This window comes from Pseudonaja textilis, chromosome 7 (genome assembly GCF_049901715.1).
Source record: "Pseudonaja textilis isolate UNSWEBS1 chromosome 7, rPseTex1.2, whole genome shotgun sequence".
Taxonomy (NCBI): Eukaryota; Metazoa; Chordata; class Lepidosauria; order Squamata; family Elapidae; genus Pseudonaja; species Pseudonaja textilis.
Genome location: NC_141996.1, coordinates 20189553 through 20217389, shown reverse-complemented (window position 1 = coordinate 20217389; position 27837 = coordinate 20189553). Strand labels below are relative to the sequence as shown.

At 36.1% G+C, this 27837-nt stretch overlaps 1 protein-coding gene and 1 long non-coding RNA gene across 2 annotated transcripts in view; one reads left to right on the top strand and one right to left on the bottom strand.

The window, feature by feature from the left end:
- Positions 1-27837, top strand: part of MIPEP (mitochondrial intermediate peptidase) — a 57329-nt gene that overhangs the window by 18654 nt on the left and 10838 nt on the right. Inside the window, exons 11-16 of the mRNA XM_026708819.2 lie at positions 1485-1638; positions 2150-2227; positions 4469-4673; positions 6655-6764; positions 18170-18244; positions 21325-21444. Coding sequence (XP_026564604.1) covers positions 1485-1638; positions 2150-2227; positions 4469-4673; positions 6655-6764; positions 18170-18244; positions 21325-21444 — 742 coding nt within the window. The remainder of the gene's footprint in view (positions 1-1484; positions 1639-2149; positions 2228-4468; positions 4674-6654; positions 6765-18169; positions 18245-21324; positions 21445-27837) is intronic.
- LOC148125259 (uncharacterized) lies at positions 240-21201 on the bottom strand. The gene is made up of 3 exons (XR_015744277.1): positions 21090-21201; positions 15161-15245; positions 240-327 (listed from the first exon to the last, which is right to left on the bottom strand). It is a non-coding gene; the product is annotated as an uncharacterized LOC148125259 (long non-coding RNA).

Sequence of the window (27837 nt, the reverse complement as noted above, 5' to 3'; positions counted from 1 at the left end):
TTCTCTTTAATTTATCAGCTTTATTGCCATGTATGTTGGGCTATCATTCAATAAAAAGTTTTCTATTCAATTGTTTAGGTGATATATTAATGTTACTTCTGATGTAAATTGCAAAATCTGCTCTAAAAAGCAAACAATATGTTACAATACATTCCAATATAATACAATACACCTACACTATCAACAATACTTGTATTACATTATATTAGGAAGCTGGCATGCTGTAGCAAGGCTTGAATGTCACTTTGATTCTCAAAATTCTTCCAGGCTTCAGATGGATCTCCAAAGCTTAATGGATGGCTGTGGTCCATAGTTCTTTTGTAAGGCCTGTAATCCCAGAAAGAAAGATAAAGATAAGCAGGAACATTAGAGAGAAGGTGGAAAAGAATACTCTGCTCCGTATTTTGGGAATAGTTAAGGCTCCCAGGAAGCATTTGTAAAACCACCCGAATGTATTGGATTAATTTAACTATGCCTTTTGTTTTGATCACAGGGATTATACATTATTCTTATGAATGGGTTCATTAGCCCCCTGGAATTATGCAAGTAACATGGGCTGCCACATACATTTCTAAAAAAAAATGAAAGGCTTTTCATTGTATCTTTTAAATGGACTTTATGTGTCTAGGGATAAATGATACGTCTGAATGCCAAACTTCCAGGAATTCCCTAGCATTTTTGGATATTATCAGATTGTCAATTGAAACTGGTTGAATCTGTACAAGATTTGTGAAATTAAAAAGTTTTCATCATACTTTCGGACTGCCAGTTGGTCTTTGTAGATGCATTTTGCCAGTCTTATAGCTGTCTTTTGTAACATTACTATGCCCTTACATTGTTTGCTATATTCTCAACACTGATAGTTTCCTACCATCAAATCATCTTTCTTCGTATGGCACAATCAATATACTGACAACCAAATATATTGTAGACTCTACTAATATTTCTGAATGTGCGTATTAGGTTTTGTGTAACTATTCTAATCTGACATCATGCCTAATGCAAGATGTTGTATGAGTCCATCATCCAGCTGTTCTCGCCTCACTTCTCACAACCAGTGGTAACGTCCAGCATGATGTCAATAGGCTGTTGACTTTCCTTGCTTTGGAAGGAATATCCATTGATGTGAGTCAAATAAGCATAGAGAGCAGTGGAAATACACCTGTCTAAAATGACTTTTTCATACATAATTTACATTTGGGGCAGAAGCCTAGCAATTTTCAAAAAATTCCAGTCTTGCTAGCAAATGCATATGTACATGTATCAATGTATATGAGGTAGCAGTTTATTTTATTTATTTGTATCCTACCTTTATTGACAACTTAAGGCAATGAACATATCCAACACACCTTCCACCTCCTATTTTACCCACAAAAAGAACCCTGTGAGGTGGGTTGAACTAAAAGAGAGTGACTGACCTAAAGTCACCCAGTTGGTGATGTCTCATGTTCTTTTGTAACACATGTTCTTTTTGGATATTTTAGATATAATATTGAACCAAGTCTATATTGTCCCTTTTTCTCTCTTGGGGCATGTATGGATGGGCTGAACATTTTGTTCAATAAGCTTCTAGGAATCTCTCTCTATGCTGAACAACCTGAGAAGGGAGAAGTGTGGTGTGAGGATGTTCGTAAACTGGTAAGAGATTTAATTTCTAAATGCCTTGAAGTTAAGAGATAAAAGCAATAAACATACTACATCTAGTAAGGAAGAATAACAATAATAATCTTTCTCTACTACATGAGTTGAATCTATGCTAAGTTAGTTCTGTTTAATCTTGCTGAAATTCTGTTTCATCAATCATAATTTATTTAATTTAAGTACGACTTGGAGAAATTATCGAAATGAAACTCAGTGTTAAATCTGTGATTGAGGGATAAAAACACAGGTCAGAGTTAATAGATTTATATGTATTTACAGACTTTAGGCTCTAGCAATCACTGAGATGGTTTCTGAGAGCAGCTAGGACTCCACTAAGAGCTCATGTGACAAAACTAATTCAGACTGATTCTGTCTTCAACTTGTCTTCATTATTAGATGAAAATCAAATGTGGAATGCAGTTAGGCAGATTTTATATTTGGATTTTGGTATGAAATTATCAGCACTCACCACATGGCAAATTTTTCAACTTTCATGTTTTATTTTTAGGCAGTTGTCCATGAACAAGAAGGATTATTGGGATATATTTACTGTGACTTTTTTCAAAGGCCAGACAAGCCTCATCAGGTAATTTTTTTAACATCAACGATCACTTTGAATTTATCTTATCCCCGCTCTCCAAAAATTAATACATGGTAAAATATAAAATGTATTTGATTATTCGGAGCAAATCAAGGATATGCTTTTAAATTAAAGTACATTTGGTTAAAAAAAACTGAGTTACATAAAATCCAATAATTTTTTTTGTATTTTTGCAACAACATGTTTAAGAATATAAAAATAGTGCAGATGATTTGGACTCAGAATACACCACCTTCCTTTTTGATGCCTCCTGCATTAGAAGTAGATCATTTCAAATTCCTTCTGTGCCACCTCAGGCATCCAGAATTGCCAGGTTGACGGCCTAAAAAGATGATGACTTCTAGTGACGATTGTTTTGGAAACAACTTAATAAAACATTTAACATAGCCTTAAATGAAGGAATAACAAAAACCATCACTTTGAGTTTTTTGGGAAAGAATGCTTTCATGTTTAGTTCTTTTGTGATATAATGTCACAATTAAAAGTCCTTTCTTCATTTTAGTGTATACAGAATATTTTGGCCACTGGCTATGTTCTCTTAAGGCAGTGGCCCCCAGCCAGGCATCGGTTCTGTGGAGAGAGATTTTTCCATGGACTGGAAGGGGTATGGTTTCGTGTGCTGCCTGCATCCCGCAGATGGGGCTTCGCTTGTTTGCGCAGCTCAGTTTCTGACGTGCCATGGACCAGTGCCAGTCCATGGACCAGGATTGGGGACCTCTGTCTTAGGGTCTACGATAATTCACCACGGCCAATTCGCCCTGGTTAACTCACCACAGCCAACTCACTGCAGGACAACTCACTGCGGGACAAGAGTTACACTAATATCAAAGAAATGGTGGAATAGAATCATTAAAGAAAGGATGCAAAAGGAGCAAAAGAACAAAATGTGAATGGCAAAAATTAAATTTTTTATTTATTTTAAATAATTAAATAGAATTGTTAAGTTATCCCGCAGCGAGTTGTCTGTGATGAGTTGTCCCATTCTCCTGTCTTAAGGCATATCCAAAAAGATAGCTTAAGTTTTCCATATTCTGAAAGATCAATGGAACATGAGTTCCTTTTTGTAAATGATAGCATTCCGTGATTGAAACAAAAAACCACATTGGAATTAAAATAATTTATTCTTTATATATTCATTCAATTTTGAATATTGTTAAGGACAGAAAAGTAGACATAACTCAACTGATGAATTCTATAATATCAGAATTTAGATAGGAGTCTATGTCTCTTCAGATGTAGCTGAACTATAACTTTCATACTTCTTCAGTATTGGCTGGTTTAGGATGATGGGAATTATAGTTCAGTAATACCTGGAGGATGTTCTCACAGCTACACAAGGAAAGGTTTAATTTAAAAATGAATGGTAATCTTAAAAACTATACTTTTTCCAAATCAGAATGAATATGTTAAAACTGTTTTTCCTTCAAAGAGGGTTACATTAGATTACATTAGATATAAAATGTCTATATTAATTACATGTTTTAATAACACTATCATCTTAGATATTTCTTGCTTGGTCTTGGCCATTTTGGAACATTGTGATAAGCAACATACATATCAGGTCCCATTCTGAGATCTGATAGTATAGTCCTATGCAAAGGTATTACTTTCTTGGTGAGAATATGTTTAAAAGTATAAAATTACACTGCCTTACATTTTAGGATCTATGATTGAGTTAAAAAGCTCCTGAAAGGAGCTTTCCTCATTCCCTTATTCTGGAAGTCCCCATAGCTTCCCAAAAGGCACTTTAATCAGGAAATTCTCCAGTACTATTGGAATGAAATGCTTAGTGGGGATAGGAATTTCTATAATCCTTCAAAAATAAACTCATCATCTACAGAAATGGTAATCTCCCAAAGCCCAGACAACACACTTAAATATTGGTTGGCAGGTGTGCATTAAATTTCATTCAAATTTAATTCAGAGATTTGGTGTTCAGTTGAAATTAAAAGTAAACTATAAAAGAAATGTATAAAATATGTAGAAGTTTAAGTCCTGCAAAAGGCCTTGTTTTGCTTAGTCAAGTCTATAAATATAATTCAACAACAGTTCTGAAACATTTCAAAAATTCAAATTTTAGATAATGCTATAATTATGAACATTTTGTGACTCTTACAAATTGTGCTGTTAACAGATCTAACATACTAACATGGCAAAATGTTTAATATTTCTGATAGAGAGTGATTGTGTGAGTGTGTATGTGTGTGTTTGTTTTTTTAAATATAGGATTGTCATTTTACAATCCGTGGAGGCAGACTGCAAGAAAATGGAGAATATCAACTTCCTGTTGTTGTCATTATGCTAAGTTTACCTCAATCCAATAATGGTTCACCAACGTTGCTCACTCCTGGAATGATGGAGAATCTCTTCCATGAAATGGGACATGCTATGCATTCTATGTTGGGAAGAACACGTTATCAACATGTCACGGGTAAGCAATCAATATTAAAAACCAAGTATTTAATGATGTGTACACTACATATTGGTTCTTGTTGCATATAAAAGATAATTTCCTTGTTTAATACTGACTTCTAATATGATCTTCTTAACATGATGTTCTGTATTAGATACAAACTTATTCCTAGCAGAATAAATATTCTAGTCTGATTAAAGCACAGACTAGGTCTGCACAATCCTTTTTTAGTCATTCTGTGTTTCATACCTTTTTATTAGGGGATATAGAAAGGTGTTCGTGACGGGGCACATGTTTTGATGTTGGAACAAAACAACTGCATCCACTGACCACTTCTAAAAATAGGTTTAGTAGCAGAGAGGTGTCAAAATGAACTAATAGCACTTAGCTATAGCACTTTTGCTTATACCACTCCATGGTGCTTTACAGCCCTCTCTAAGCAGTTTACAGAGTCAGCATATTGGCCCCAACAATCTGGGTCCTCATTTTACTGAATTTGGAAGGATGGAAGGCTGAGTCATCCTTGAGCCAATAAGGATAAAATTTATGGCGGGCAATCAGTAGTGAGCCTGTAATACTGCATTCTTAACCACTGTACCACCACGGGTCAGCTAACATACAGTCTTACTTATTAAATAAATCCCAGGTAAGTTCATAAATCCTGGCTTCTGGCATGTTGCCGCCTGCTGCCGGTCCATGGCCCGGAGTTTGGGGGATCCCTGTTCTAGTCCACACACCCTGCTCAAGCGGGAGACCCTATACTATTTCAGACAAATAGCTGTCCCCTCTCCTCCTTAAAACCTCCAGCGTTGGAGAGAGTCACAGGTATAAACTGAGCTCATTTTTATTTCTTTCGTTTATTCATGCCTTAGCTTTTACTTTCCTACACATGCATCTCAGTCTTCCATATGATGTGCTTTTTTCCGTATGGTATCATAGATACTGAACTTTGACAGTCATCCTACCACCAGTCTTTCTCATAATACTTTTTAGTAAGATGGATAAGGTTTAAACTAGATTACCAGCTGTAATCATATTTCTGATAACAGTAAGAACAGTACTGGACAGTTCAGACACATTTTGGCCAATATGGCACCCTTTCCGGTGCAACCAACATCTTTAACCTAGAGATTATCTTACTGACAAAGAATTACAGTGCACAGTGTATTGTCACACAGGATGTTTAGAATCAAATCTATATGCCCTATAGATCACCTCTTAGCCAAGATGGAAATAATCGAAGTTATAATGCTGCGTCTTCCGAATTTCCCTCTCCAAAAACCAACTCTGCCCTTTTCTGAAGAGGTTTTGGGTACAAGTTTTGAAAAATAACAGATACCGTATTTGTTGCTCCAGAAAGGTTTGAAGGCACTCTGGAAAAGTTTGAAGCACATTATAATAGAGGAAAAACTTGATTTGAGGAATGGCATTTTTAATAGAAAGCAATTATTTCATCATCAGATGTCTTGAAATAGTCGAAAAGAAGCAGCAAAGCAAAAAACCTGTTCTTTCAGTGATTGACATCTTAAACAAAAAGGAAACGGTATGAATGTTAGATATGTGATCTCATTAGACAGATGGGGATGATAATATTTGCAGACAGGATTAAATTCTCAGGCATAGTTTGATATTTTAAGTAAGCACAGAGTTAAGGCAATTAGACATTTGATGTTTAAAGTGAGACCAGATTTGCTGCAGCCTGGCTTAAGTTTATAAAAGGGGGTGATTCACAGCTTCATAAGGTGCCTCACCCGGTTGTTCAAATATTTTGTTTTACTTTGTGATTTGCTGAAAATATGTAGGAGTACTGTATAAATTTAGCCTTCCTGCCAATGAGCAGAGTGATACTATAAAATGAAATATTTACATGACAATGAGTTACTACAGCTTTAGCATGAGTGCAAAATGGAAAGTTGAGAAAAGTTTTGAGAGATACAGAAAAAATATATATAAATGTTTCAGCTTCCCTTGTATTAATTTTTCATATCATTTTCTATAGGTACAAGGTGTTCTACTGACTTTGCCGAAGTTCCTTCTGTCTTAATGGAATACTTTGCAAATGATTACCGAGTGGTGAACCAATTTGCAAGACACTATAAAACGGGTCAGGTAGGAAAATTGGACTGCTTTCCCCTAAAGTGGTCCAATTAAATAATGTTAAGTGAAAATGTATTTTATTCTCTCCACCTCTCCCGTTAACCATTTTACAAACAGAAGTATGGTTGTTGAGTCTGTCTTTTAAGAACTCTTTCCAAAACAGACTTACGAATCAATAGTATCTTACCTTTTTATGTATTATAGGATTTTTCAAAGCATTCATAGGCTAGGGTTCCAAAAGATGGTATGTTTCAGAATACTCAGTATTTAATAGCAGGATTTCCTTATTTATCAGGATCAGACATACAGGTAGTTCCTGACTTACAATGACAGTTGAAAACAGAATTTCTGTCACTAAACCATATGGTCATAAAGCAGGACTGCCATCACTTAATGAAAGCAAGACTCTGCCATCCTGATTGCTTTTCCATGGTTGTTATGTGAGGCAATTTCCTGCTGGCTTCCAACAACCAAAGTCAGTGAGGAAGCCAGCAGGAAGTTGCAAGTTCCAGGCTGACCGGCAGGTACCTAGTGTTCTGACCCAACCGGGTTCCCAAAGAGCAAACACAGACAAAGGCAGCAGCCCCCACCTTTTAAGGTTTAATAACGAATTCTGTTCCTTTACAGATAAAAGGCTGCTTTCCACTAATTAGCTCAGATAAGAAAGAGCCTTGCCAAGGTGTTCGTCAATGCTGCCAAAACCCCAGAAATAACTAATTTACAAGATTCTCCAAACATGAACTAAGATGTCCACCAGTTGAGCTTAAAAGCTTCTTTGCGGTTTGCAAAGAACACTTTTCCAAACCTGGCTTTTATCCTCTTGAAGGAGGGGCCATTACCTTGCAGCCTTACTCCCGAGTCGCCTGTGCTACTCTAATTGTTCTTTCCTCTGAGTAATCCTTCATGCACATGCACTTGGCACAGGCTCCTCAGGAACCTCCTCGTCACTGCTGCCAGCCTCCACAGTCTCTGAAGGCAGCAGTCCACTCCCTGATGGTCCTTGCCCCTCATCAGAATCCTCGCTCTCCTCAGCCATCTGCACTTGCTGCCGGCTAACCAGAACACCTAGTTACTGCCAGTTAAGAGAGGAAGGGAGTGGATTTTTAAGAGATGCAGCATGGGTTGGAGAAAGAGGTGCATAAGGGTCAGAGAAGGTGCATGAGGATGCAAGGGGTATGTGAGTTGCTGGTGTGGGACAGCACAGAGGGACTGAAGGCGGTTATGCGGGTGGCAAAAACACCCCAGCAACCTGTGACCTTCCCGCACTGGATTCTCCATTGACTTTCTACAGACGTCAGCAGGGAAGTTTGCAAATGGCAACCATGTGATTGTGAAATCCCTGTAACAGGATGTAAGTATGAATCGGTTGCCAAGTGCCCAGAACATAACCACTGCTCATTATCACATTTATTCAATACCGTTGTAACCATGAATAGATTGTAGGTTGAGGATTTTTTCAGTTGAAAAATTAGATTGGAATGACTGTTCTTCAGGAAGTTTCAGTAGATCTGCTTGTGTATGTGAATGTGCAGCACTTTGGATACATAGCAGAAAAGGTATTCTAGAAGGGATGTGGGGGCATGCACGCCACAACTATTGGCATCGTTTTAAAGAAGCTGCATATTTTCCCAAGAATGTGTTTGAAGTAAAGGAAGTGCTGACAGCATATGTCAAGATGCTTCAGAGTCCGTATGGGCAGGCTGCCAGTCTCTCCATATCTCCCAATACATATTTTCCTGGGATTGCAGAGCTACAAAGCAAATCCATAAAAAGACACAGCTTCTCTAAGGAGGTAGGAGGAAGTATAACATCAGTGCCCATGCTCTTCAAAAAAAGCCCTTTCTACCTTGGAGCAGAAATGATCCACATAGTCTTTGAGTCCATGCGGTTTTATTTCCAACAGTTTTTGGAAGTGATTTTGCTTATACAATAGTGCTTATCAAATTAAAAATATTTCACCATTTAGCATTAAAATCACATAGATATTTCTGTTGCAAAAGAAATTGTAACTTTTTAATCACTTTCTGGAATTATGAAATTGAATGGTGAGTTGAAAAAAAAATACAGCCAGGAATTATTTGTACAAAGTAATGGTAAACATGCTTTTGTTTGAAGTGGGTCCATAGATTCAGTTTGCAGCCTTGTTGTTTACTACATGCCATCTCTTTTTTTTTTCAAATGCCTTAACAGAATTTGTTTCTTTTTAATTCACAAATTTGGAGCCAAGCATATTAGAACTCATTTCATACATATTCCAAAGTCTGATCTGTGGTGGAAACTGATTGGCATAAACTTGCTGTGCACCAGGAAGCAATTCAGTCAATTTTAATTTTGACTTGATGAATAGACAGGATGACAGGATTAGGATTCATGCCTGAAACTGCTGCTTTGTTGTAATGATTTTAAATATGTGCCTCTTGTGTATATTTTTAAAAATTGAAATTATTTTAAAAATAATGATTGTTTGAATCTTTCATCCTTTGCAGTTTTAAATATAAATATGTGTAATCAGAGTCTGAGAGTAAACCTGTTGTTTGTTATGATAATATGGCTTGCTTACAATCTATCTTGTTGTAGGAAAATCTTGTTTTCAATCTCTTAGAAGTGGAGCCAAAAACATGCTTGCTTTCTTCTTCATTAGTTATGCTCACTGAAAAGTGTTGCATTGATTTAGTGCTCCTAATTATGTCAGTTTTACAAAAATTATGCGAAAAGCTTTTCATCAAAGATTCTTGGTTGTAGAACAAAAAAAGTAAAACTAAGAAGTGAAATTTCATTAAACAAAAGAATTATGTGTAAACTCACAGTAAATAGTGCTTTTTAAACATCTTTTACTTCTCAATAAAAGTCTAGTCTGTGTATCTTCTACATAAGACTTGCCTTGTTAGTTCAAACTGAGGAAATTCCAAAGACAGCTTTCTTTTCTCAGTAATGATTTGTCATGTTTGTCATTAAGTTCTACAGGGTGAGGACCTTTCAAATTATTCTGCCCTAAAGCTTTTCAGAAACAGTATGAATTTCTGTAATGTGTTTGAAATTATCTAGTCATCTATGACAATAGCTATCAATGCAATCTACACATCTTGTAAATTCACTCATAATTATATATTAGGTATTTTACTTCCTTCTGACTATTCATAATTTTATAACCTGTATATACTTATACAGTATAAACTATATACTTCTTAGTATACTTAACTACATCCCACTGAGTTCAGCAATACGTGTATATGACTGTTGATTTCCACTATCTTCTTTACTCTTTCTCTGGTTTTTGTTTCAGCTAGGACGCAGTGGCTCAGTGGTTAAGATTCTGAGCTTTGTCAATCAAAAGGTCTGCAGTTCAGAGGTTCGAATCCCTAGTGCTGTGTAACAGGGTGAGCTCCCGTTACTTGTCCCAGCTTCTGGCAACCTAGCAGTTCAAAAGCACATAAAAAATGCAAATAGAAAAATAGGGACCACTTTGGTGGGAAGGTAGTAGTGTTCCATGTGCCCTCGGTGTGTAGTCATGCCAGTCACATGACCACGGAGACGTCTTCAGACAGCGCTGGCTCTTTCGCTTTGAAACGGAGATGAGCACCGCCCCCTAGAGGCAGGAACTACTAGCATGTATGTGTGAGGGGAACCTTTACCTAGTCTCTTATATCACCTAACAGTGAACGGCAGGATTTTGATACTTCTACTTTTTCCATCCATTTCTTTCTTTACATCCATTTTCCATCAGTCATTGTCCTTTCTTCCTGAAGTTTCTGTATGTCCTAAATAGACTCTTCAGAAGGAGGGCTGCTCCTGTAAATTTCATTTTTAAAGCATGTTCTGTCCATTCAAATATCTCGACCATATGATAATGTTCTGACCCAGGCTTTGTCAAACGTAATTAAACACAAACTTGTGTTAAAAGCAAAACCTATTTTAATGCAATGCTGGGAATTACTTCCATTCACAGCCAGAGTTAAACTTAAACAGTTCCCCAAGATAAGCACACGTCTGTCAGTGCTATGGAATGCTGCCAAAAACAGAAGTATCCCAAATTAATTATAACAGTACCAGAAAAAAAAAACCAACCAGAACACACAGGACTTCAAAGAAGGCTTGGAGATAACTGCTTTGCTTCCTGCAAAAGGTTCATCATTGAGGTCTGACTTTTATCCCTTGGGGGGGGGGGTAATCACCTCCCAGCCTTACTCCCGAGTCGCTCCTTCTGCTTCAGCTGCTCTTGCCTTCTAGTAGCTCTGTGCGCATGCGCTCTGGGAACAGGCTCCTCTGGGTCTTCCGCTTCACTGCTGCCAGACTCCGAAGGCAGCACCCCACTCCCAGATGGTCCTGGGCCCATCCCTGCATCGAGTGCAGGACCCTCGTCCAAGTCCTTGCCAGACTCCCTACCTGGTCCCCTTTCTTCTTCACTGTCCAATTCTGCTGCCGTCTGCACCGGCTGCCGGTTAACCACAACAGATAAATAGAATAAAAGAATTATGGACTTGGAAAAGAACCATAAGAATCATCTAGAGGTGTCAAACCTGATCTCTGGTTTGTCATTGGCTCTATAAATAAAAGCCACATTGCCTCTCGTAATTTAAATTCATGATTAGCATTTAATATCTACTGGATTGTTTCTATGATAGGCAGGTTGACATTTTGAAAGAGTCAGAAATCATTAACATGATAACTTTTTCTATTTATTTTCAGCAAGTATTTAGAAATTCTTGCCTTAATTGTAACTGGACAACCCATGACTTATTGGGTCATCGTTTTGGTTAGGTCATTGTTTCAGAGATATTTACTTATCTAAATAGATCAACAGAATGACCATGGGCAGGCAAAAAAGCCGTGAGAGCAGAAGCCATTTCTGATTGCTGCTGGTTGCCCCTTTGACTTGTTTTTGGGAGGTTTGCAGGGACAATGTCAATGGGAAAGCCAGCAGCGAAGGTTGCAAGTTGTGTGGGTAAGTTCTACTCAATCCTGCATCCTTCTCCAGTCTTTCATCCTGCACACCTTCCCTGCACTGCAGCCTCCTCAGCCTCCACTCTTGTGCACACTTCCTAATCTTCTGTGCCCTCCCTGGCCCTTACCGCAACTCTTGTGCACCCTCCCACACCACGCACTCTTGTGCACCTTCCCTGACCTTTGCTGCACATCTTTCACCCCCTTGCTCCCTGAGGGCCCCACCAGGCAGCAGCCACTTACTTCTAGCCTTGGTTTTGCAACTTCCTGCCAGCTTCCCCACTCTTCGCTTAGGAGAAGATGGTGGAGAACGTCAGTAATCGTAATCAAATTTAACTTCCTGCTGGTTTCCCCATTGTCTTGAGGGAAGCTGTTACAGATGATTGGAAATGATCATTACATGACCATGGTTGAATGTAGCAGCATGGTGGTACTGAAATGGCAATGCTGAAGCAGGCAGAAATTTGTCAAATTTCAGTGCTATCGGAGTAACAGATCCCAAATTTTTTAAGTTAGTCTATTTGACTATTTGAGGTATCTTGTCGCAAAGCTTGTTGGAATAAATAAATCTAAATATAGTATATAAAATCGTACATTGCCATGTCCTACCTGTCAATGACTACTTCAGCTTCAACCATAACAATACAAGAGCACACAATAGATGCAAACTCAAGGTAAACCGCACCAAACTTGATTGCAGGAAATACGACTTCAGCAACAGAGTGGTCAATGTCTGACACTGTGGTTTCTTCCCCAAACCCCAAAATCTTTAACCTTAGACTGTCTACTATTGTCCTCACCCCTTTCCTAAAAGGTTTGTAGGGGGCGTACATAAGTGCACCAATGTGCCTACCGTCCCTGTCCTATTGTTTCTTTTATTTTTCTTATATGTATCCATTTCATGTATTCATAACTAAATTTATACTTGTTACCTTATAATCGCTTGACATACATACATAAATAGTATAGTATAGTATAGTATAGTATAGTATAGTATAATTAGAGGTGCCTCACACACTCACTTTTCCAATGTATAAAGACCTTCTGTTAGTCAAACCAGTGCATAGAAATAATTTGCAACAATTCCATATTTACAGGTGCTGTCGAGCAATTTTTAAATATGCATGACTTCAAAATAAGTTCTCACATACAACAGGGTGGATATTAATGTGATTTTGCTCTAAATGTGTATGGAGGAAAATCTCATATATGATACATTTTTGCTCAGATGCTGATGCTCTGATGCTCGGGGTAATATAGTGCTTCAAATGAGCTGGGATAGTATTTCTCCCTTGCAACTATGCTGTGGACTGTGTGACACAGAGATAAATTATTTACTTGTGTTGCCCATTCTCCAATAACAAAGAACTCCCTCTGTTTGCTCCAGGGAACTGCAAACCTGAGTTTCCATTCAGTGTCTTTGTGGGATTTGTGGTTTACCAAAACATCAATTAGCAGGGTTCTGCTATTTTGTCCTGTCTTAAACAGGATGCCATTTGACAGCTCAGAACCCCCTTTTTGGGGGGGAGGGGGGGATGTGATTTGAAACAGCTAAAATATAAAACTGTGAAAAATGCAAGTTACACTGGAAAAGCCAATTTGGCCGATGCTCTGCTAAGAATTAGAGCTCCATAAAATAAACCCATTTACTATTGTGAAAAATTTCCCAGTGTTTTTAGTTGGTTAATTTTTTAAAAAAAATCTTCAGTGGGGAGATGTCAAATGTGCAAATAGGAAATCTGTTTTAAATGTTTTGGGTACCGTAGTAAGACATAACCAGTCAAAAGGACATTTAAAATGCAAGACGATGTTGGATTACACCAAAAATGAATCTTTCCACCTCTAAAGCTGGCTAATAAAATGCATCTTCTGTGGCTTGTCTCCTTGCATACTCATAGATCTCCTGTCTGTGAATATGAAAGTTTCACTTACATCTAAAATCTGCTTGTTATTAATAAGTCATATTCATGAAACTTGGTAGTCTTGCTTAAATATCATCTTATGCATTATAATTTTGGCTGGTGAATTCCATAATAAGTTATACATTTTGTAAAGAAATATTGCTTTCTATTCTGAATCTCTTGCCAATAAGTTTTCACTGGGTGATAATTAGTGCCTGCTAGTCACATTTCTGTCTTCACATCATTCAGTTTAGTTATATTTCCTTCACAACAATTTATATTGATGTCCTTGGTGAAACATTGCAAATCTTTAATGAAATTCCTCCCCAAAAGCTACTGCATTCAAGGTGTTGGCAGATAAAATATACTTAATTATTTTGTTTTGCTTTTGAAAAATATATTTTTGAAAAGAAGTTAGGAAATTGTTTATGCAACAGATTCAAAAGATCAATTTGGGTCTTTTGGGTTTTTTGTTGTTGTTGTTGTCTTCAGTATTCTCCAACAGCAAAGAGTCTCTTCCAACAGCAAAGTTCAAAAGTATCCATGTTCTTCCTATCCTGCTTCCTCAGAGTCCAACTTTCACTTCTATAGAACATCATAGAGGATGGCATGCATAATTCTGATCTTCATGGGTCATGGTTATCCCAAAAGTACTTTTTCAAAAAGCAACTGGACTTCATTTCTACTAGAAGCTCAGAACTTCAAAGCAATTCCTGATGTTCTTCTAGAAAGTGGTAGGTAAGAGCTGTGGTGGTGCAGTGGTGCAGGCTAATTCTGCTGACTGCCAGAGGTTCAATCCTCACTGGCTCAAGGTTTTTTCAGCCTACCACTCTTCTGAGATCAGTAAAATGAGGACCCAGATTGTTGGGGGCAATATGCTATCTCTGTAAACCGCTTAGAGAGTGCTGTAAATCACAGTGAAGTGATGTCTAAGTCTAAGTGCTATTGCTGTATGTTCAAGATCAAATCATGGAAGCTGATTGGCATTCTTCTTCTTTAATTTAACATGGAACCTGCACATATCTTTCATGTTATAATCGAGCTCATTCACCTCCCTTTAGATTTAACAAAATCACAAAAGAAGAGAATACATGTAGTTCAGAGTTGGAGTGTGCAGTTATTGGTGCTCTTGGTTGTTTGCTTGAAAATGTTTCCTTACCCAACTAGTAACATACATGCAAGATTGAGACTCTTGCTGATGATGTTACATTGTTGAGTAATGTTTCCAAGCTGACAACCAAGCTGAGAAAGTGCCAACAACTCCACAATTGAATGAAGCAATATTGTAAAAGAAGAGTGAGCCAAAATTCCTCCACAACGATGTGAAGAGACTGATAATGCCCTATGTAAAACAGTTATTTCAAGCTATTGCTGATTAGGTGTACTAATTTTCACATGTGGCTTCTCCATTTTAGCTTTCTTTTTGTAAAATAAGCGATGACATGATATAATATGCCATGCATTGTTGTTCATCTGAGGTTATACTTTTAAGAACTGCTAAGGACTAGATGGTTTTTATTATGTCCTGATATGTAAAACCATAGAACTTAAAGAGGATATGCTTACTTTTATACATGACCGTATATTTTTCACGTTTCCAACTTCAGCATTCCAGACTCCAGTCATCAGTACAGAATCTTGCTTGTGCGTTCTGTTGATATGTAGACTTATATTACATTATAGGTGTTTTAAACATTATCCCTTTTAGGGAACATAGCAAAAAACAGTTGTTGAAATTCTTAGGACCTTCCCAGCCCTAACATAATGCCTTTCATACAGACAATTATTAGGAGTGAGTATCACTGGAAAATAGTTTAGGAAAACTGAGGAGTGGATAGAACAGATTTTTACTGAAGTTCAGATATGTGATTCGTATCTTAGAGAAGAAATACTGTCCAGGAGCCACAGAACTCTGGCATTTATGATTTCCACTTCTGTAATATTGTCAGCATATTCCTGGATAGTTTCATAATCATATTTAATGCTTTTTATTACACTTTGCTTAATCTACCTTGCTACTTTTCTCTAGCATAGCATGGCCCATCCATTTTAAATGAATTATAAGTAGGCAAAAAATGCATAGTGAACCTCATTAAAAAAACACACAAACATATTTAGAACATCCTATAATTCTTCTTGTATTGAGCTTACTTACCACGTTGCAGTGTGGGTGAAGATGTAGATTGTAACACAATGGTGCAGTATTTTATGTGTATTTAATTTAGGTCTGTTCCCCGGATCTACTGCCACATCCTCTTTGTTTAATCAACACATACCACTGCATCATTATGGGCTATAGTTCTGGAGCCCAGAGGAGTAAAAGATTAAGTGGTAAAGTAGTAATTATCAGCTACTTTCTTTTATTAGAAGAGCTAGGAAGAAAATATTGTGTCCATTTGTTTAGCTTTCATCTGTATGGTGTTAATTAGGACTGTGTGTGGTCTGACATTGAAGTCTGTGGTTTTATGAGTGTGTTTATGTTCTTTACAGTTTGGAGGGGAGAAGAGAGTTATTTTTCTAGTTAAAAAGTCTGACCCTAATCAAAGGAGCCATATCTGGGGAATAAGTCCCAGAATAGCTGCATTACTACTGTATGGAACAAATGTGTGTTGGTTAAATGGTGCTATAGAAAATTACAGTGTTGCTTATTTAATGTTCCAAAATTTTTATAATTATATGACTGTTTTTGAATGAAAAAATCATAATCTTGCCTGAATGACTGCTATGCAAAATAGCTTTTAAGTTTAGGAATGTTTCTTATCTATTTTTTCACTTTCAGGATCTCTTTAGGGGTGTGTGTGTGTGTGTGGTGTGTTGAATAGCTTTTATGCAGCTGATTTGTTTTATTCACCAGTGTACTCTTGATACATTAGGATAGACATATGTACTAGTTTTTCTAGATATAATAAATGGTATAGATTGTAGTATATTGTTGTGTGTGGAAGTGTTTGTGTGCATGCACTTTTAAGTCACTATTGACTCCTGGCAAGTGCCTGCATTAATCCCTGCAGTTATTTTGGCAACTATGGAGTCCTTGGTGCTCTCTGGATTTGGTTGTTTGTTGCAGGTGTTTCATTACCCAATTAGATAGTGTTATCATTGCAAATGAGTGGAGGGTTTGCTCCCTGTTTACTTACAAGTGGCTTGCAAAGTTTCCTGGCAGAGCAAGCCAGTTGTAATTTCCTCCTTGGTTTCTCTATGGTAGTTTGTCTGGCATGGATCCCTGCTTATCTGAACGCTGGAAGGGATGTATTGTAGTCTTTTTGTTTCCTTCCTGGTTTCTTATTGTCTTCTGAGTGGTATGTAAAGGTAGCTAGCTCTCTGTGTCTAATAATGGCTGATCAGTCTGAATGCCAGGCTTCCAGGAATTATCTAGCATTTTTAATTTGGCTTGCTCTAAGATGCAAGTAGTTTCCCAGTTGAAACTGATTTTGAATCTGTCCGCATGTTATGAGATTTAGGGAGTTTTTGCCATGGTTTCTCACAGCTAGTTGGGAGTCATGAATGTACTCGGTTAGTCTTCTAGCTGTCTGTCCTCCACTGCATATTGTAGATGACCCTTGGGTTTTTTTTTCACATTGTATTTGGAATTGGCTTTCCATTGTCTCCTTCATAGGACTGAAAGAGTTGCCCAGCTGTGCCAAAGGTGGGGCTAGAATTCACCATCTACCAAGTTCTAGCGATGCCTTAACCACTACACCAGATCTGTTCTATGTAGTGTATTGTATATATTTCACATGTAAAGTTTGTGGTATGACTCAAGATTTACCAAGGCATTTTAGAAGCTAAGAAAACTTTTCAGTTTATTAGGCAGCATTATATGGACTTAGAAGTAGTAGGCTGCACCTAGAAAATATAGCTCTCTGTTGAGCTTTAAGTTTAAAATTGTTGTCAGGACTGTTCAGATAATTAAAAAAAAGACTATAGCCAAAAAAGACATTAAATCAGTACTGTAAATTTTACTTAAATTAATATATAAAGTCCAAACCCCAACTTGGTGTGTTGTTATTCCCTGTATAAGATTGTAATCCAAGAATGGTTTCCAATTATAATTTAAACCTATATCAAACTTACTTTTTAAATGCAAAGTTATTCTATTTTATTCTAGACATTGAAACATGCCTGCACAATTTAGCCAGTCATTTTTCCAAAGAAGACATCATTTTTCCTCAGTAAAAGGCATCAGGATCTTTGCAGACATTAACCTGCACAATGCCAATGTATATATTTTGAAAAGATATGGTTTAGTGAAATTTAATAAGAATATCTCAGGTTGCGGTGCAACCCTAACTTTCAGAATGTATTTGTTTTGGATCTTTTTTTGGTTTTCTGTTCCCCAGTGCTTTTGGCTGTGTTTCCACTTGTCCTAATACTTCTCTTTCAGTAATAAGAAGGTAACAAGGTCAGGCAAAACTAAGCACCTCTTCCTAAAGGACAGTTAGAAAACCATACTTTTTTCCTTGTTAGTTTAAGGATATTGTACAAATCTACCTTTAGTATCATTTATTTTTTGTTAATCGTAAATAAAAATTGTTTGAAACGTGTCCTCTTTTTCTTTTCTTTTTCTGTGAAAAGCCACTGCCTAAAAACATGGTGTCAAGACTCTGTGAATCTAAAAAAGTATGTGCTGCTGCTGATATGCAACTTCAGGTATGTTAATTGGTTCAAAGTGAATTTAAATATATTTTGAAGTTGTAACAAAGCTTAGATTAGTCCACTAGTCTTAAGTTGTAAAATGTAATTGATTCATGTAGAGCAGGGATGTCAAACTTGATTTCATTGAGGGCCACATCAGGGTTGTGTTTGACCTTGAGCGTGGGCTGGAGTGGGTGTGGCCAGGGTGGGCATGGCAAGGTTGACATCACTTGTGTCGGGAGCGCCTGTGGTGGCCTGAGCACTCTGCCAGTGAAAACGGAGCTTAGGAGGGCCATGCATTTTCACTGGCAGAGGCACTGCTGGCTGGTCCTTCGCTGTTTCCAGGGCAGCCCTGTGGGTCAGATCTAAGCACCCTACGGACCGGATTCGGCCCATGAGCCTTGAGTTTGACACCCCTAATGTAGAGTCTGTGCAACATCTTAACACTGGAAATTTAAAAAACAACTTATTATAACATTGTCTCGGACTTTAATGTATCTATTTCTGTCTGTTTATCTATCATCTATCTACTCTATCTATTTAAAATTACTAATCTGTTACACCCCCTTAAGGATGTACCAAGTGTAAAGAATTGCCCTGGGTCTCTATCTCTCTCTTAATTCACTACATAAATAGATAACATAATCTGAGTAAAGTTCTTGGTTGCTTATGAGAAATTGCAGCAGACGTTTTGATCATATAATAAGGCCAATAGTATATAGCTTTATTGAGGAGTCTTTGTATATAAAAAAAAATCCTCCCTTAATTCAAAATAGGCTGTAAGTTCAAGTCCCGCCTTGAAAGTCAGCTTAGTGAATTTGGGCCAGTCAGTCTCTTTTTGCCCAAGTCCCCTCACAGGGTTGTTGTTGTGGGGAAAATAGGAGTAGGTAGGCATGTTGGGTGTGTTCCTTGAGTTATTTGTAAAAGTAATAAAGATGAGATAAAAAATCAAACCATATATCACATTGAAGTTTCATTTGTTTGCCCCTTAAGTAAAATGTCTTGAAAACCACCAGTTTATAACCTAATCTGCAAAGGAGAGGAAACAGGGAGTGTTTACATTGCAGAAGAGGATTTAGATGGTTTGTCAATCTAGCTTTGTTGTTTTACACAATTAAAAATTAAGCAGGACTGATATAATCCTTTAGAAATGTTTTCATTTTATTTATTTGTATGTTTATCAAATTACAGGTTTCATCAAATATTCTTTTATGAAAAATACTTTTAATGTGTATTCTAAAATAATGAAAAAAAACCTTTAGGTTAACTTTTGAGGAGATTAAGCAATAAAAATTATTACAATAATTGTCAGTAAGGATAGAAATCACCTCAAAATAACTCCCTTTTTCACTTGTTCCATTTAACTAAATGTAATACTAAAAGGTGAAAAAAAATTATATGCATTGTTGACAGTGGGGGGAGTGCATGATTTATTAGCTATCACATAATCCACATTTTAGTCAACTCATCCAGTATTGAGTGAAAACTAACCCATATTAACACTGCTAGTGGTGGTTGTTTGGAGATTAATTTCGCTCAAATAATTTATTTGGAGGTCCATTATGTTTCAGTGACTACTCAGTTTGCTTAAGATAATTAGGTTGATGACAACATGAAATGATTCTTATTTTTGTGAGCAACACTGAAGAAGCATTAACTTTAAAGGGGAGGAAGGACTCTTGCTCAAATTTACAAATGTTCCCAAAGCTCTGCCTTTACAGAACCTTCGACAGAATTTAAAAGGTGAGAACAAGCATCTATCCATGGGATAGTGCTTGTTGACCTGAAAAATGGACCCCACCCCTGTGTGAAAAATGCAATAATGATGATGACGACAACACATAACAGGAATCTGACCAGTCAAGGAACCAATCTGTTGTCCTAAAGTCCCAAGGAAGATGCTGACTCTTGCTCTTCTAGATATGCTGTCTTTAAAACAGTCCATTCTGAAAGGAATTGGCCCTTACTCCCTTGAGGACAAGAGTCATAATGGCACAGTCATAAAAAATTTCTTTTGGTTAAGAGACAGTTCTTTCAACATAAGCTTTCATTGGAATTAGCAGGATGACTAAGAGTTATGCCTAGGTCATCCACCTCATCCTGCAAAAAACAAGGATAATCTGAAACATATTTGTGGTTACATGCCTGTCCCTTCCAAGCCACTACAGGATATCAAGGCTTAGATAATTATACTTTTACATTCTTCGCTATTTCCATTTCTCTTCCAAATCCATAGTTAGATTGAGGAAACGTAGAATACCAAATCCATGATAAAGGTGCTTAGTTTTTATTTTTAACATCAGAAAAATAATTTCTGGATTAGGCAGATGGATGGACTGCTGTTTATTTTTTATATTAAAACTCATACATATTTCTAATTGTTTTCTTTTTGTTTGTTTGTTTTTAATATGAGAGTAGTTTAAAAACATACTTGAATCACTCAAATGTATTAAGTTTTGTTTTCCCAGCCGCCAAAAAAAAAAAGCAATCAAGAAAATTCTCAGATATATTTAACAGCCTCCCAGATACTAGGAGCAAAAAATATGTTCAGCAAAATGACTTGTCCCAGCAAAGGCATGTTATAATGTTCTGTCAACTTTCACAGAGCATGGAGCTAATCATTGGTTATTTAGATTTATTCCAAATATCCGAGGGCAATTAAATCAGTGTTAAGCTAAATGTGTGTAACCTTAGTCTTAATTTCAGAAATCATTCCATAATTTATTTCAGATATATAAAATAGCAGCAGTTTTATTCATCACCCAAACTTCTAAACAGGGTAGGGTTTTATAAATAAGAATGTACAGGCATGCAAACACATATTTTATGCAAAAATATGGTATTTAAAGATCAAACTTACAGTCCTATAGAAGTAGATGGAATTCAACTTGAAGACTTGAATGCCTCAATAAAATAATTGTAAATGTAAGTTGTTCAATATTATTTTTCCTGAAGAAGAACCAAGAAGTACATCTACTATAGTTTTATATTTAAAATTTTTGCTCCAAGTCTGGTTAATCATTCTGAATGCTGTGTGTATGTGTGTATTTTGGATCTCCATTTGAGTGATGGTATTTATCAATATATTTGTCTAGGTTTTTTATGCTGTCTTGGATCAAATATACCATGGGAAACACCCTTTAAAAAAGTCAACCACAGAGATTTTAAAGGAAACACAAGAGAAATTTTATGGATTGCCATATGTTCCTGACACTGTGAGTAGCATATCTCGTAAAATTAAGAAAATAAAGGTTAGCAATTGTCATCTTTATGTTAACCGCATAAAGTTATTTTCTTTTCGTGGCATATTCAGCATCCTATTAAGTATTTTGTAATGATTTCTTAATGAGTATGTTTTCCTAAAATTCTCATAATTAGAATTTCAAGAACTGTCTGACTGTTACCATTCTGTGGTTTTACTTTTAGTGCATTCACATTAAGTGAATTCCTATCCGAGTTAATGGGAGCCACTTGGGATGCTACAGACATTTATTTCATGGAGAGGCAACAGAGGATAAATGTTATTCTCTTTCATTTTCTTTTGTCCAGCCAGGGATATATCCTGACATACATCAATGACAGAACCTTTAGAATTACATGTAGTCTTGTCGGGGGGTGGGTGGGTGTTGAATTGTTAATGTTTTATAGAAAGCAGGTGGGCTATTTTAAAATCAAATATACATTGTTGCCAATTCAGTTTACAGAAATTTTAAAAAGTGCATTTTTGAATCAGTTTTGAACATAACACTAAGTTTTGGAATGTTTGTAATTTACTGCTTTGGTTAAGTATGTTCACTTTGAACAGAGTCACCTTAAAATAAACCAGCTTGAAGAAGCTGAGTGTAGGAAAAAGATAATGAAGTGAATATCAGATAAGCCTCTTTGTGGAATGTTTTGTAAAAACTCTGTGGTGGCTGCTTTATAGGAGTCATTTCATATATTTAACATTAATTTCAAAATCTTGATGGCTTCTTTTCAAAGAAGAGCTTTTCATTTCTGCATCCAAACAGGTACATTATAGATAATGCTCCATATAGATAAAATTAATACTGCAATCCTATATATTCACTGTAAGTCACATTGGATTCAGTACTCCTGAATAGACACATCTGGGTTTTGTATAGAGAGACCCAGATGTCTCCACTTTTGTCTGTCTTTTGTAAGGCATTAAAGAACTGGATCTTCCCCCAGCATTGAGCCAGGAAGTTACGGGAACCTAATTTATTTGGTTTGATTTGTTACGGATGTATGAGCTGCTTCAAGCACAAGATGTTTCCAGTGTTATTAGTGGGGTGGATTTTTTTTTACTTTTTAAAACTTGTTATTTATTATTTCAAGTTACATGACTATCCATTTCAAACTCATATCTCTGGTTAACATTATTAAAAATATTAAAGTTTAGAAAGCAGAAAACACACTAAAAACAGACCCATTAAATTAACATAGCAATGGCACTTAGCACTCTTAGACTTATATACCAATTCACAGTGCTTTACAGCCCTCTCTAAGCAGTTAACATATTGCTCTCAACAATCTGGGTCGTCATTTTATCAACCTCAGAAGGATGGAAGGAAGGATGAACCTTGAACCTGTCAGAATCAAACTGCTGGCAGTCGGCAGAATTAGCCTGCAATACTGCGTTCTAACCTCTCTGCCACCACCACACAGCTTCGATAGTATATGGGCCCAGCTCTCAGCTCCTGAGTCCCAAGTGCGTGACATTATTTTTTTTAGCTGCCCAGAGTCACATGGCAAGTGAGTAAGTAGCCTGCTGAATTAACAAAAAAAATTCCATTGACATCTAATGGTCATATTGATAACTAGTCTCAGTAATTGCAGTGAAGAGTATCAAGACACATATGGTATCTTTCTAAAAACACCTAACTGCTTAATTGCATGTGAAATTCCTTTCCTCTTCTCCAATATAAACTACTACAAAAATATTTACGTCTCTTGTCCTACTTGGTTTATTTATGAGTTGCTAATAAAAGCAGAGAAGCGTTATAAATGGAAACCTTTAATCTTTTACTTGACTCACTTTTCAAAATGCCATGGGTCTTTTAAAGTCTTCTTTTACAGTTCTATTTTTTAGTTCCATCTATTATTTTTATATATGATTTTAAGTTATAAACTCGTGGGATTGAGTCTCACAGTGAAATTTATTTTTGAGTAATCATAGATTTGCATTATTAAAAGGCAATAATGTTAATGAGCAAAAGACTACGAAGTATGCCTAAATAGCACTGAGTATAACATTACTTTAAATCAGTCAATAAATACGCGATAAATCAATGTCTACAAATATGTGACCACAGAACTTTGTTCACTATTATATGTCCTGAGGATAAATAATTCTTTCATCCTCATGTTATTACATGTTCTTTTTGTTACTCTGCATAATCTAATTTTAAAAACTAGATTTCAAAAGTCACAACACAAAGAATTGCTTATTCACATCAAGTACCCTCCCAAAAACATGTCAGACTTCTAGCTACACAGAAAGAACACTTAAATAATTTCTAAGACTTTTACAAGACTTTCATAAAATGAGAAGAACGACTTGCAACAGGCTGTTTTGTTTTTTAGATCATAAAATGCTAGTGTTTTATTCAGTAGTTAAAATGTGTTTCCTTCTTTATCATGTATACAAGCGAAAGTGAGCAGTGACTGTAGTTTGGGATCTGTTGAGCATACAGAAAGTTGAGGAAGTTTAAGGCCTCAGATGTTAATTTCTTATTAACAGAGTAATTTAAAAGCCAATTTTAATCTTCAAAGTCTGAATTCTCTTTGGAAAGAATTCTGAGCCTTTTACAATTTATTTTTTGTAATTTATTTGCTTTTATATCCTATGCCTTGGTTCACTTCCCCAAATTTCTGATGTGATTGGTCTCATTTGTTCAATTTTTTTGCAAAATAGCATACATGATTTTCTTGGAGTTTCAAAAATGTTGGATTAGATATACATATATTTGCTCCTGTATATGACATGCATTCTGATTAATATTTGTAAATGCAAATCTTTCTATAGTCCAGGCTCAAATTTTTGCTAATCCATTATCACAAACAAACTCTTGGCTTTGAAGTGACATTGTATTGGTGTTCTAGGGAAAGAGGCAACTTACCTGGGATTTACTGTCATTTAAATTTCTTAATTAAAGCATTAGACTAACAAAATACCAGATCTGTCATACTATTCCTTATCCAAAAGAAAACTTCATATTTTTGTGAACATTTCTTTGTCTTAGTTTTACTATTTATATTTAAAAATATTATCTTTTTTTAGTTGCTATGGACATCTTTTATTAATAGGAATTTGGTGAAAATATTAATAAAGTCTTACTGTTCTCTTAGCATTAAACCACATATGCTTCACTTGTTATTTTAAATGGCAAGATACATTTAATAATTGCAAGAACATAAAAGTATTTCAAAAGTAAAATTTCAGTCCCAATAATCTAATCTAGTTACATAGATAACAAAATCAGCAGATTTTTGTTATCTTTAATAAATTAATTCTATAGAATACATTATTTTATCTTATATTTTTATAGATGCACTTTCATTAAAATATTTTGGACAAACTAAAACTTCTATAGAGCTTTTCTAAGACACAGTCACATTCTGTTTTAGAGGGCCACCAATAGAAGCATTTTATATTATTTTGGAATGCCTTTTTGGAGCTGGAAAAGATACAAAAGAGAACAGTTCAAAAAATCAAGTGGCTGTAACGCTTTACCTATAAGAAAGGGACCTGGAATGGTTGGAACTCTTGAGTTTGGAAAAAAGGAACTGAGCATTAACATATTCAAGATGTTAGAAAAGACAAAACAAACTTATTTCTTTATGCAGTGCACGGGATTAGCCTGTGGTATTCATTAACTCAATATATGGTAATCATCACTAACTTGGATAGGTTTAAAAGGGGATTGGCTAAAATTATGGATGATGGGGAAGGGAAATTAGTCTTGAAGAGTTAACCCTACTAGGTTAGAAGCAGGATCTCTCCTTCATCTCAGCATCACAGAGGCATATAGTAACATTCCTATTGATACCTCATTGGCCAAGTATAATAGTCACACAGGGAATTTGTCTCCGGTGCGTAAGCATGCAAAACAACAAAGTAATAATAATCTCAAAGTAATAATCATAATAATAATATCAATAAAGGAAGATAGAGAGACAGATGTGAAAAATAAAAGTAATAGAACCATACTGCATAGGTAAATATTCTTAGACATAAGGCATCTCAGAGACATGTAAGGCACTAAAAAACAAAACTGTATGCTGAAAGTCTTAGCATAAACTAGCTTTATGTTCTTATATTGCTGTTTTTGTTTTAAAATTGTCCCTTGGTCATTCTGTTAGGTTTTAACATTTTAGATCAGGGGTCCCACTACTGGGACGTGGTTTAATCACGACTGAGCTGCTTGAGTAGCCAGCTGAAGCGCATACATCTACGCCTGGTCCCACTTGTGTGAGCATTGTCACGTGCACTCACGGTCCCATTCACATGAGCCTCATTGCGGGCACACATGCAAGCACACATGTGTCTGTCCCTCCCACAAGATCATTCCTCTTTGCCTCCTGCCCCCCCCCCCCCGCCAACCCGGAAAGTTTGGGGAACTCTGCTTTAGATGAATTAAATTTCAAATCAATTTCACATGAAATAGCAAATTGAAGATTGTCATTTTGAGCATGAAAGTGTGGAGTGTGAAGTGTCTAGTGTGGAGGTGTTAGGGATATTTCTTAAAAACACTTACACACTTTTTTCTTGCATATCAGGGGAGATATTTAGAAAGTGATATGAAAAGTGAGGAAAAAGGTGTGTTGCTTTCAGCTTCATCAATCCCTGATCCAGTGTTATATCACTGCATGAAATTATTGAAGACAAGAGAATGGTCTACTCTTGTATTCATGGAAGGTTAAAATAAAATAAAAGGAATTTATTAATCTGCCTGGGTGAGCTTTGTCTAGTCAGTTTACTTGAGATGAAGGCAGGGCTCAACTTGAGCAGTGGTTCAATGCTCTATAATTGTTCTCAAGCAAGAGTGGCTTCCTCAAAGAGGAACATTTGAAAACCACTTCCTTGGAACATCAGTATAATCTCTTATCAGGTACCTGGGAGGAAAAAAAAATCCAAAGTTGTAAAAAAAAAAAGTATACTTTTACGATTTTGAAATCCATTTGGGAAATAATTCAGAATCAGGAAAAAAGAACCTAGCTCTGTTCAAACAATACAGCAAACATTAAACCTCCTTCTTCTCTATTGACACATTATACCCTCAGGTGAAAAAGATTAGTGTAGATCAAAACTTTTTTTAAAAAAAACCCCATACATACTGTACTCTGTTGCTTAATTTTAAATGGACTGTGTGTTTTATATTATGGGAAAGAGGCTAGGTGGAGGCATGCTACTGCCAAAACATTTTTGCTCTAGATGTAGCGTAATCTAAGTTGAAGCTGAACATATTTATCAGACACTGGTTTAGGAAAGTTACTTGGGGAAGGGGAAAATGCTGATTTTAATTTGAAAGCTAAAATATGCTTTTATTTAATGTCTTCTTTTTATGTTGTTGCATGCAGCCTGCAAGCAATTATAGAACGAATAGTTGTTTGTTGGTAGAACATAAGGAACATTTTATTTTATAAGAGCGAGCATTTTATAAAAACAAGACTAATGACTATTTGAGGAAAATGGTAGAGTTTTATCACAGGCTAGAGTGCTAGTTTATTTGGAAACAGCGAGAGTAACTTCCAAATAGTAGGATGGTGCAGGTTTCCATCGAAGTACCAGGATTTTGGTTAACTATTTTTCTGTTTTACAAAAAGAAAAGCTGATGAATTAGCTAGTATTAGAGCATATAATAGGTGTGTACAGGTAGTCCTCAACTTACAACCACAATTGACCCCCAAAGTTAGGCTGCTGAGACATTTGTTAAATGAGTTTGCTTCATTTTATGGCCTTTCTTGCCACAATTGTTAAACAAATCATTTCAGTTGTTAAGTTAATAACACGGTTGTTAAGTGAATCTGGCTTCCCTATTGATTTTTCTTGTCAGAAAGTTGCAAAAGGTGACCACATGACCCCTGGACACTGCAACCGTCATAAATATGAACCAGTTGCCAAGCATCTGAATTTTGATCTCATGACATGGGGAGGCTGCAATGGGCCTATGTGTGAAAAGCGGTTATGTAACTTTTTCAATTCCATTGAAACTTTGAACGGTCACTAAACAAACTCTTGTAAGTCAAGGACTATCTTTATATGCACAAATATGCATACAATTTAGTTCCGTTATTAACACCGATTTAAATTTATCATAAATTATCATGAAATATGCTGCCACTAGCCAGTAGATTCTATGTTTAATAGAAATTAAATCCATTAGTAATCACTGAAGGGTTCAACTAATGTTTGTTTTCATTAGCCAATTAAAAAAAAACTACTGGGACATTTTTGGAATTTTTAGGATTATTTCATTATTTTGACATGTATGTATTTGTATAATTTATATATAAATCATATTTCTTAGCTACTCCCTTGGTTAAATTTATTTTTAACAATTAAATGTACCTTTTAATGTACCCTTTTCCCTATAGCAGTGTTT